The 10,938-nt window shown below is 38.0% G+C and overlaps 1 protein-coding gene across 1 annotated transcript in view; it reads right to left on the bottom strand.

The window, feature by feature from the left end:
* The window catches only part of crfb1 (cytokine receptor family member b1), a 14,063-nt gene extending 4,172 nt beyond the window's left edge, over positions 1-9,891 (bottom strand). Inside the window, exons 1-6 of the mRNA XM_010776014.1 lie at positions 9,820-9,891; positions 8,503-8,611; positions 8,191-8,311; positions 4,135-4,295; positions 2,355-2,518; positions 2,027-2,189 (exon numbers count right to left, since the gene is read on the bottom strand). Of these exons, the coding sequence (XP_010774316.1) occupies positions 2,027-2,189; positions 2,355-2,518; positions 4,135-4,295; positions 8,191-8,311; positions 8,503-8,551 (658 nt within the window). The 5' untranslated portion in view covers positions 8,552-8,611; positions 9,820-9,891. The remainder of the gene's footprint in view (positions 1-2,026; positions 2,190-2,354; positions 2,519-4,134; positions 4,296-8,190; positions 8,312-8,502; positions 8,612-9,819) is intronic.
* Between the last annotated feature and the right edge of the window lie 1,047 nt (positions 9,892-10,938).

Below are 10,938 nucleotides of genomic sequence, written 5' to 3'. Positions count from 1 at the left end.
CACACACACACACACACACACACACACACACACACACACACACACACATTAAAATCTTCAGTGTTGAAGTGTAACATGTTACAAAGGTAGACACAGATATAGGGCCAGGGGCGGACAGGCCACCGGGACGTTCGGGACAAATCCCGATGGGCCAGTACTGAAGTGGGCCACCCCCTGTCGACAATTTTCTAGCCGTATTTACTTGCGGTACCGAATTGGGCCGGTCGAGAGTCCCGGGCTGATTTGTAGTCCCGCCAAGTTTGCTGTTTATACATTTAGAACTTTGCTTAGAAAGTGGCGTATGCATTCTTTTGAGCAGGCACAATGTTAAGCAAGAGGGCATGTTCTCTCCCCTCAGTCCTGAGAATTGTACGACTACAGTATAGTGCATAAAGGTTGCGGTGCACATTGATTGTCCTGATTTGTGATTGTTGGACTCTAACAGTCTTAAGGAGGCAGAAGCTCAATCCGTAGGGGCTTGGTTTATAGAACAGATTGTCAACGGAGGGTTCAATAAAGTATGCCTTATTCTTCTATTTGAGATTGTGATCTAAGCAGATTAGAACTTGCTCAAGTGGGTATCCTGCAATTGGTGGACTTAAAGAGGGTTTATACAATCAAAGAAATGTTATAAAGAATAACTTTTGAGCTTTGGTTACATGTGTGTTGGGTAAGGATGGAACCCCTGGCCAGCATCTCGTTAATAACATGTTAACTGAACGATTAATCGATTTTAAATCGAATTCGCGATTTGAAATGATGCGATTATCAAATCGCAAAGCCTGTGATTTTTTTTTACTTTTTTTTTTTTTTTTTCTTGTGTGTCAGTCATCCACACCAATCAGAAGTGCTGTGCTCCACATGTACCAGCCATTGTTAACCACTCAGAAGTGGCCCATGATAGAAGGTGATAGACAGATTGATCCAATAGGCGCGTTCACACCGCAGTACTTTTCCCACAAAGGTTCATGAGAACTTAGTTCATCAGAACTCTCTAGTTCTGATGAACTAAGTACAGATCGCGTTCACACCAGAATAAGTCCCTGAGGGAGGATTAGGCAAATGAAGCCGCTGTCGTCACTTCTTCTTCTTCTGCTTTGGGTTTACTGGCGCACCGCAAACAACTTCACGGCGTATACTGCCACCCGGAGTCCCCGGAGTTGGTGAAGGCTTCAGTAGAAGCTGCTGGGACTCCCAGCAGCTTCTACTGAAGCCTTTAGAGTAAATCGCCAGAACGCCGACACCTCCTCATCTCCACCGCTCCCATGTTTTTTTTTGTGTTGCCATAAGTTAGTCTCTCTGCGTTTCTGTGCTGGGCTAATACTAATGCTAATCATGCTAATGCAAGGATAATAAAATGGCGGCTTCACAAAACTTTTTGGGAGTTTGACGGGCGTGGTTTGCATTCCGCCCAGCCAATCAGACATAGGAACCTTTTTCTCCCACGGAAGTACCTGCTCTATAGCAGGGACTGAAAATGGAGTGAAAAGGTTCTCATTAACTAATTTTAGTTCGGGCTGTTTTTGGTGTGAACGCGACATTTCGGAACTATGTCGGAACTAAAGTGGGAAAAGTACTGCGGTGTGAACGCGGCTAATCACCTGCCAAGTATTTTTTAAAGTGCCTGCCCTTTTCTAAATGGCTTCCAATGGAGCTCTCCTAGATGGTTTGGTGAAACAAACCATCTAAGTCAGGTTAGTAATGATCACATGTGTTACATCTATTACAGGGTGAATCTTAAACTGAAGCTTGACTTTAAAACAACCCAACAGAAGTTTCATGTAAGTTTACTTCTTTCACTCGTAGCTCGGGCTGCGGGGGTGCTAGAGACGGGAGCATGTTGATACGACCTTCCTAGCCGGAGTTATAGCCGGATTTTACAATAAACTTACATTGGGTCGCTTAAAAACAAATATCGCAATTCGAATCGCAATATTTGTCAGAAAAATCGCAATTAGATTTTTTCCCAAAATCGTGCAGCCCTATAAACAACATCATAAACATCAGCTCTGACATTTCAGCTCACCTCTACTTGGTTCCACAATGCCGGTGAAGATGCACTTCAAAGCAGATGGCTCTGTGTTTTTATTTGTATTGATCTTTGTTTCCACCTGTACACAGTACTCTGTACCATTCTGTAGGTTGGTCAGAGTAATACTCGTTTCTCTTGTTTCCATGGACCACTTCATCTAAATATGGAGAATGAACTTGATTACAATTAGGTCCTTTATTAAGGTGCAATAAAAGTGAGCGACATGTGGGAGGTTGGGTTTACTGTGTGCGAGATATAGAACATTTTACAATCATTCAAAGAAATACCTAGTATGACATAAAGTGAGATATGGACGTCTTACCCCTTCTTCTTCCGGTTTCCACCAAGACACTACGAAGCGAGCGCCATAAAATGTCTTCATACTCTTATTAAGTTTTGCACTCCTGTCAGCTTCAGGGAAGGAAATGTTGACCTGGATGCAGTTGCCACATCCAAGTAGTGAGGCATTTGGTGGACCTATTTTAGCTTGTGACAAGAAGAAAGAATATACAAATATGAAAGACAAAAATAATCCCTCTCAATCATAAGTTACAGAATTGTGTGGTGGTGTCTCAGAGGATCTCCAAAGTCTGTAGGAATTTCATGAGAAGCCATCCCATCAATGTTAAAACATTTCCTCCAGCATCTCATTAGGCTTAAAAACAATTGATAGGAAGGCTATGCAATGAATGACATCATCAAGGCATGTAGGTTTTTATTAGATTGAAAAGTAGGCTATTCTTTTTTAAAACAAGTCCTGTTGATTGCATGATGCAAAATAACAAAAAACACACAAGCCTACACCGTTGCTGTTCACACAAAGAATCTCCCTCCACTTTGGGCCTACTCATATAGAAAGTGAAACTGGAGACGGAGACCACCAGCTACCTCCACCAGTTTGGCCACTCAGAATAGATTCAACCCTCCTTAAACAATGTAGCATCATGCTGCTTGTGGCAATGATTACAGGGGCTGGGGCTGACAGCTATTTTCATGTTATGCTACTTTGTACTACTTTACTACATTTTGGAAGCCACTTTTTTATTTTTAATTCCACTACATTTATTTTACAGATTTATAGTTACTTTATCAATTCAGATTTTGGGTCACAATAGAAAAATCTTTTAGAATATGATTATTTGGTATAAATGTAACCATCCAACATTGTATTTAAGTAACTAAAACCATGAGTGGGTTAACAGAAAATGTATTGCCAGCGATTATTTAATAAAACAATATTTCACAGTAACAGCTTCTTAGATGTGAAGATTTGCTTTAAAATATTCTAAACTATATCAAAGAAGAAAAAGTGTTTAGTTTAAGTTAGGGCTGCTCAATTAATCATATTTTAATCGCAATTACGATTTTGGCTTGCAACGATTATGAAAACAACATAATCGAAATAAAACGGTTATTGGTTTTTCAGTTGAATTATACTTAAGGATCAGGGCAATCAACTGTTAAAAACATACTGTTAAACTTTTTTTTTCAATAAATTGATGTTTTCAAAGTAAATGGATAATCGCTTTTAATAATCGTGATATCAATTATTGACCCAAATAATCGAGATTATGATTTTTGCCATAATCGAGCAGCCCTAGTTTGAGTACATTTTTCCTAATTGTATTTAAATACTTTCACATAAATCACATTCTTGTTACAGTGCTTTTACTTGAAATTGAGTATTTGTATTTGTACTTTTACTCAAGTAAAGAATCTGAATACTTTTCCACCACTGGTGCAGTTAATTTGGGCTGGGGTGAAAGCTCTGGATTGAAGCCTGGTGCTGACCAAACAGCCAGGCTCAACCTCAAAAGGTGGGTCTCGGACTTTTAAAGTGTAAAGAAGTCCAATCAACATGTTTCCTGTCATGCGTAAAACTTCATGTATACTCTGCATAGTTTGTGTAAAAAGTCAGTGTGAACGGGAATCGGATCAGAACTAAAACGCAGCTATGTCTCTCTTTTCCCCTGGTCTGGACCAAATGAACGGTACTGGTGTGAATGAACCCTTAGCCTTATCTCATAGCAACCAATGTATTATTTCATTCAATAAATCCAAGGTAAAAACCATGCAGGTAAAAAGATGCTCATGTGACGTACTTTGTGTGAAAGGTTGGAAGATGTATGGTTTGGACTCTGCAGACAGGGTTTGGTTGTAAGACGCCTGGACAGTCAGCTCATATTCGACTTCGCTCTTAAGTTTCAGCTTAATGGATGTAGTCTTTGAGGACGGTGTCTTTTTGCTTGCTTTCTTCTCCACCCTGCAGAAAGAGAAACATAGAAAATACTAGTAATGACTATTATTACACTTGTGATTAATCACCGATTGTTATTGTGATTAGTACGATACATTTTTTAAACCTATTGACAGCACTTGTCTAAATAGTTCCTGGTCAACAATGATGACCTATGGCACAGAGGAAGTAGATTGCGCTTCATATTCACACACAATACTGTTAGTAGGATCATCTTTGTTGGTTTTCCTTTTTCCAAAGGATTTGGTCAGAACATTTCCCCTTTACAATTTAGTAACACAGTGAAGAAATAACACGAATGGCTTGCTAAGATTACCATAACACATGAGCATTTCAACGGTTGTAAGTTCAATACATCATTGAAATAAACCATGTGAATTCAGTTCTGTCAAAGCAAATACAATCATATGTAATATGAACCTTCACAATGACTGTCAAAACCAAAGATTAGATCATGTGAAACTAGACACACACAAACACTCCTTCCCAAAGCTTTTTATAGGAGAATCATCAGTTCCTTAAAAACAATCAGCGGGCCCCTCTGTGGCCACAGCTGCTTTGCACACTCTAGATACAACAACAAATGGAAACAAACAGCGCTCTGACCATCATTCACGGTCCACAAAAGTAGAGGTTAAAGAGTTAAAAAGTTCCACCCACTCAGAAATTCCATCAAAGAAGGCGCTTTAGTTAGCCTCAGATTTACAGACAGACGATCGGAGTGAAAACGTCACCAAATGAAAAGGTTGCGGTTTTCACTCGCGGTTGTTCAGGGAGGCTGATAAAACTGAAAAGGCTGATATGACGTGACAAAAGATTTTCGAACTATATTCACTAAATATTTGGTGACTGATAGCAGTAGTTTGGGCAAACTGGGCATAGTTTCTGGGAGTCACCAGATGTTTACGGTGGTCAAAATAAAATAATAAAATAACATACATCTGAAGGATTTTTTTTGACATCATAAGGGATATCATTTTCCTGGAGTACATTTAATGAATTTGAGTGTCTGAGGGGGGATTTCAAAGAATGCATCAAACAGCCACAGTGCGTGGAGCACATCGGACACCGGCTAGGTGCTACAGTAACTGCGTAAAGTCAAAAACACCTGATTTTTCTGGGGTGGGGGTCACAAATCCAAAAGGCTAAGAACACCGGTCTATAGAACTGCAGTCTGACATCAAGAGTTAAGGACCTATTGTCTTGTGTGCACTACATGCAAGATTTTGTTTCCACTCGGCTGAATTGAACATAGATTATGCATACTGACACCAAAGCCGCTGTAAAGGTTTGATTGGCAGAAAGTAGCTCTCTGTAATTCCCCACTGTGTTTCACTACCGATACAAAGGCTGGCAGCCTACGGGTGTATAGTTCTAACATATTAACCACAACATCCTTGGCCCTACTGGGGACCTTTGTTGCATGTCAGCCCCCCCATCTCTGATTCCTTTCATTTCCTGTTGTCTCTCGTCTGTGTCTAGGCTGAAGGTAGAGAAGCTGTCCCCAGGATGTATCCTGACTGAGAAAATGTTATACATCCAAGGACATGTTTTTCTTTAAAGGAAAAATCTGATTAGTAACAACTTGGGTTTACACTAAAGAATTCTCAAATCAGTGTCCGCTTGACTCTGTCCGAGAGCTTTCGAATCAATTAGAGTCAACTTTGGTCAGTTGTCATGGAATTGATCAAACGTTCTATTATTCTGAACTCTTTAACCCTTAGATGCACGAGTGACTGGACCCTACACTCTTCCATAAGTGGGTCAAAAAGGACCCGTATTAGAATAATGTGTTTTTATGCCATTTTTGTGATTTTGGTTAAGAAAAATCACTTGTATAATATTTAGTATTATATTTTGGTTCACACTAGAAATATTTTATATTTAATTTTGCACTATTTATAATTTTAGAAATTGTATTTACATTTAAAAAAAAAAAAAACGTCCATAGAAAATGCATGCGGGTAATTTTTGACCCACTTATGGAAGCTTGGGGTAGTAAAAAAAAACTATAATTTTTTTAAATGTAAATTAAAAAAGTGAATGCCATGATATCCAGAACATGTTTTTTGAGGAATAGCTGGAATATGAAATGATACAAAAATGTAATTACAAAGATACTTCAGGAAAACCACCTCACCGGGTCCAAAAAAAAACACTTATGGAAGCTTGGGGTAGTAATACAAAAACTACAATTTCTTAAAATGTATAACATTTAAATTAAAAATTTGAATGGCATGATATTCAAAACATGTTTTTTGAGGAATAGCTGGAATATGAAATGATAAAAAAAGGTAATTACAAAGATACTCTAAGAAAACCACTTCACCGGGTCAAAAAAGACCCACTTATGCATCTAAGGGTTAAGGAAGTGAAGTTGACTTTGAGTGGAAATTGTTGTCAACAGGTTCAAGAAACAACTGTCAAGCTTAACTTGGCTTTTTCCTACAATCCTCAATCAGTTACATCTGATAGGTTAACATTACCAGAGGACCAAAGTACACACATGTTCATAAATTGCTGCTCATGATCTCATAAAGCACCAGAACACGGTGGTATGTAAGGCATGTCTTTAGCAGCTTGGTTAATAATTGTACTGCCTGCTTACGTCTTTCATCAAATGCTGTCTGTCAGCTTGAGCTGGATTGATGTTCAGTGATACTACCACATTTCTAGATCCTCATCCCTAAACAGTGAGTAAATGACTATCATAACCATAGAACAGATGTTATGAGTTGTGACAATAAAAGTCAAGTTGTAACAAATTATAGTTTTCCTTGAATCACAACTCCTATACGTGAGCTGTCACTTTATACATTAATTACAAATATTCTATTAGTTATGTTATCTTGGTGAGCGAGGTGCTCATCAGGATTGATGAACATTCAAACACACAATCACAGCCCTCAGGAGCCGTTTAGGGTTCAGTGTCTTTTACAAAGACCTTTCTTCATTCCAGTGATACTGAGAGAACCATATCCGCCCCACATACCATCTACACCACATGTGCATACTGATATGACTGGCTTATTACAAAGGCAATTCAAAGGAATATTAAAAACATGTTTTCTTGCAGATATGATGACAGTTAGATGAAGTTTGAAGGAGGGAGATCATTATTCCAAATGCTAGATGATCTGTCTTAGCTTGAGCATAATACAGATTTGATGAATCTAAAGTAAAGTATGGAAAAATTAAGCTTCTTTTGGAAATAAGTATAAATAATTCACTTTTGTTTCTTGAAAGCAAAAAACAACGTGTCCTGTAATTGGCTTCACAGAAGTATGCTGTGGGGTTTCCCAGAGAGTGAAACTAAGATGCTGCACCCCTGTTTTTTCCCCATCTTCAAGCTGTATGGTATGCTGATATGTATTACTGATATTGATATGTATTTTGATAGTTAATTAGAATATTGAAATTATTTGTCATTATAAACAATTTCCCAAATTGATAAAAAAATACGTGTTTAAAAAAAAATGAAACCACATTTATACGCAAGCAACGGAAAGCAACTCGAACTTTGCCTGCATTGCAGAAAGCAGTCAGGTAGTGGGTGCTGGAAAGCGTACAACACTACCGAAGAAAAAAGGTTGTGGTTAGATACCCGGCCCAAGGACATACTGGCGCTCGTATGAGTACGATTTTTAGAATGCAGTCTAATGGGACGTATTCTCCTACCCAGTGTACAATAATAGCTCCATTTACAAGCCAAATGATGGTACATTTGCAAAAAGCAAGAAGATTTGCATTACTTACGCGCTAAAAACAAAACAACAATAATCTGTCTGCTGGCTGGTAAGTGGTAACTAACACCTTGCTCCTACCCAAAGACCAAACTGCCATCAGACCATGTGCTGTAGGACATAAAAGCAGCCAATAAGACAGCGGGCGGGGGAAATACCTCTTGATGATTTTGTAATTTGTTCCTTGTGGGGTGCCGGGACCAGGATCCCAACTCAAGATATGGCGGAAGTTGACAGATTCCATAGAAAGATTGACCGGAGCAGGAAGGGAGCTGATAACTGTGTTAACAGGAAGTACATGATGGATTCAGAGCTACGAAGCAGCAGAAGGTACAAAGACACACTCGGCAGGACACATTAAGGACTCGTCAGATCTGATAACAGTGAGCAGTGTAGAGGAGAACAGAATCTGAGGTATTTGACAAATGTTTACGTAAATTATCTCATCTGATTGATCTTGGTTTACTTACCAGAATCAAGAAGGGACATGAGATAAAGAACTAGAGGCAGGCAGTCCATCCTTTCCTCACAAAGGCCCGGGCAGTGTGTGTCTCTCAGCCTCCGTACATGGCATGGTTACTGTGGAGAACAGAGCACAGGGATCCTTAGATCAGGTGTGAATAACTCACTTACATGGTAAACAGGCAGAGGTGGATAAAGTACTCTGATCCTTTTCATCAGCAAAATCAAAATACTAAGGTTTTTAAATACTCCATTACAAGTAAGAATCCAGAATTCAGAAATTTACTGAGTAAAAATACAAAAGTATCAGGATCAAAATAACTAATTTGGCATAATGGCCAGTAACATCAAGTGCAAAGTATTATCAACCAAATGTACTGAAAGTATCAAAACTAAAAGTAGACTTTATGAAGAATGGCTCTCTTAAAGTATTTCATTATAAGATAATTTTATATTATTCTGTTTTTATGTATTCCAAAATAATCTTTCCATTCTTTTTTTTAAAGCTTAAAATGTAGTTTATTCAAGCTCACGCAATGTAGACAATGACATGAGGCTCATGAGTACTAGTACTAGCAGTGTTGGAAGAAGTACTTTAATTAAGTAAAAGTACAGTACATTATTAGCATTGAAATATACTTAAAGTACAAAAAGTAGAAGTACTCTATCTGAACTATGGCTTATTTCAAAAATACAAATGTAGATATTTAGATGTAGTTTGAATTACAGTACTGCATTTGACCATATCATCATATCATGTGTTTGACATGTACAAAGTAACTACGTAGTAACTGAGTGTTAAATAAATGTAATGAAGTAAATAGCAAAAATAATCACCTCTGAAATGTGGTCTGAAAAGTTTGAAATAGCATTAAATTGATATACTCAAATATACTACAAGCATGTCAAAACATTACTAAAGTGCAATACTTCGGTAAATATGATGACACCACTGTATATCATAATCATGTCCCAAATACTGGCTATGGTGTTTTTATTAACAGAGTTTAGGCTGGCATAACTGATCAACAAAAAGTGAATTTAACTTAATTCTAACATAAAGGGAAATACAACGTAGTATTCGTAATACACTTAACATTAGCGCTTATCTTCTGAGGAAGTTCAATGCTAACTTAGTTGCTGTATTAGCTTACAGTTGTTCTCCTAGTCATAGTAAATACAGGTTGATCCGCATTTACAGAGCACTGGCAGGCTGAGTGGCATTTCTGTTCTTGTTTAACTCTTATAAACAGTACTGTTAACTTATAGGTAAAACACAAACTAACATTCCCACCCATGACATTGACTCTTCAGTTAACACTCACCGACACAGGCTGACAGGCGTTTCAATGTCCAAGAAAGAAAAGCGAAATATACGTGCTGTCAACAGTTTGCCCAAAGTGACGTCAGAATACACTGAAGATACATCTACTTCCTGTCGCGCCTTCAATGTAAAATTCTTACTGTCAAATACCTGTGGCAACATTTCAGTTAAAAGACAAAAGGAATGTACTGCAGCGTAGGTTTGTCACATAAGGTTCATTTAATCGTTCTGTACAATCTTTTATACATTTAATTCCCATGGCTTTCGATGTATTAAAGTACCACTTATTATACCTTTCTCTGTCTATGTTAAGTATACAATGTTACCAACTTTACCTGATCTTGTTATCTCATATTTATGTAATACCTTAGCAGCATGTAGGCCTACTCAGATTATTTACAGTGCTTTAGTAAATGTACTTAGTAACATTACACCACTGTCAACAGGTAGGATAAGCATAATGGCCGGCATGGATATCATTTTGCATAATGGAAAATTGTTGTATTAGATATGGCTTTTAAAAAGTGGTCCCTATAATTATATGTTGTAGTCTCCATCTGACGTGATGACAAACTTCTTCGGTGTTTTCCAGGCTGAGCAGTGAGCATTTTACCTTGTAATTGGTGCAGTGGCCACAAGAGGGCGCTGAAAGAAAGGGTAAAAACGTAGCTCTCCATTACATAATACTTTATTCACAGACACCGAGAAGGTCCAGTCCCTGGGGATCAGTGTGAAACGGTCATGTGTTATCCTCTGATATGTTTTATACTTTTTCTGTGATATTGGAATTATCCCCTAGAGAGGCTTTTGAGTGATACCCAATTTCACTGCAGAAGTTAAGAAAAAATTATTTAAAGCTGCAATATGGAATCTTCACTTTAGTGTCATTTGAGGTTTTTGGTGCTTGTGATCCAGTTCCCAGCTGGTTGATAACATGTTTACTTTTCTAAGCAGCAAATCAGGCTCCACTTGATATTCCACAACATCTTCATTTTTTATCTAAATAAAATTGACATTTCAAGTGTATGTTGTTAATTATAGTGGTCTATAACAGCAGTCCAACATTGATTTAGCTAGCTAAAGGAATCTTCTCACCCCATCACACACTGATGAACACAGA

Source organism: Notothenia coriiceps, unplaced genomic scaffold, assembly GCF_000735185.1.
Source record: "Notothenia coriiceps isolate Sejong01 unplaced genomic scaffold, NC01 NC01_scaffold00016672, whole genome shotgun sequence".
Classification (NCBI taxonomy): Eukaryota; Metazoa; Chordata; class Actinopteri; order Perciformes; family Nototheniidae; genus Notothenia; species Notothenia coriiceps.
Note: the sequence above shows the minus strand (reverse complement) of the source record. Positions and strands in the feature narration are given on the sequence as shown.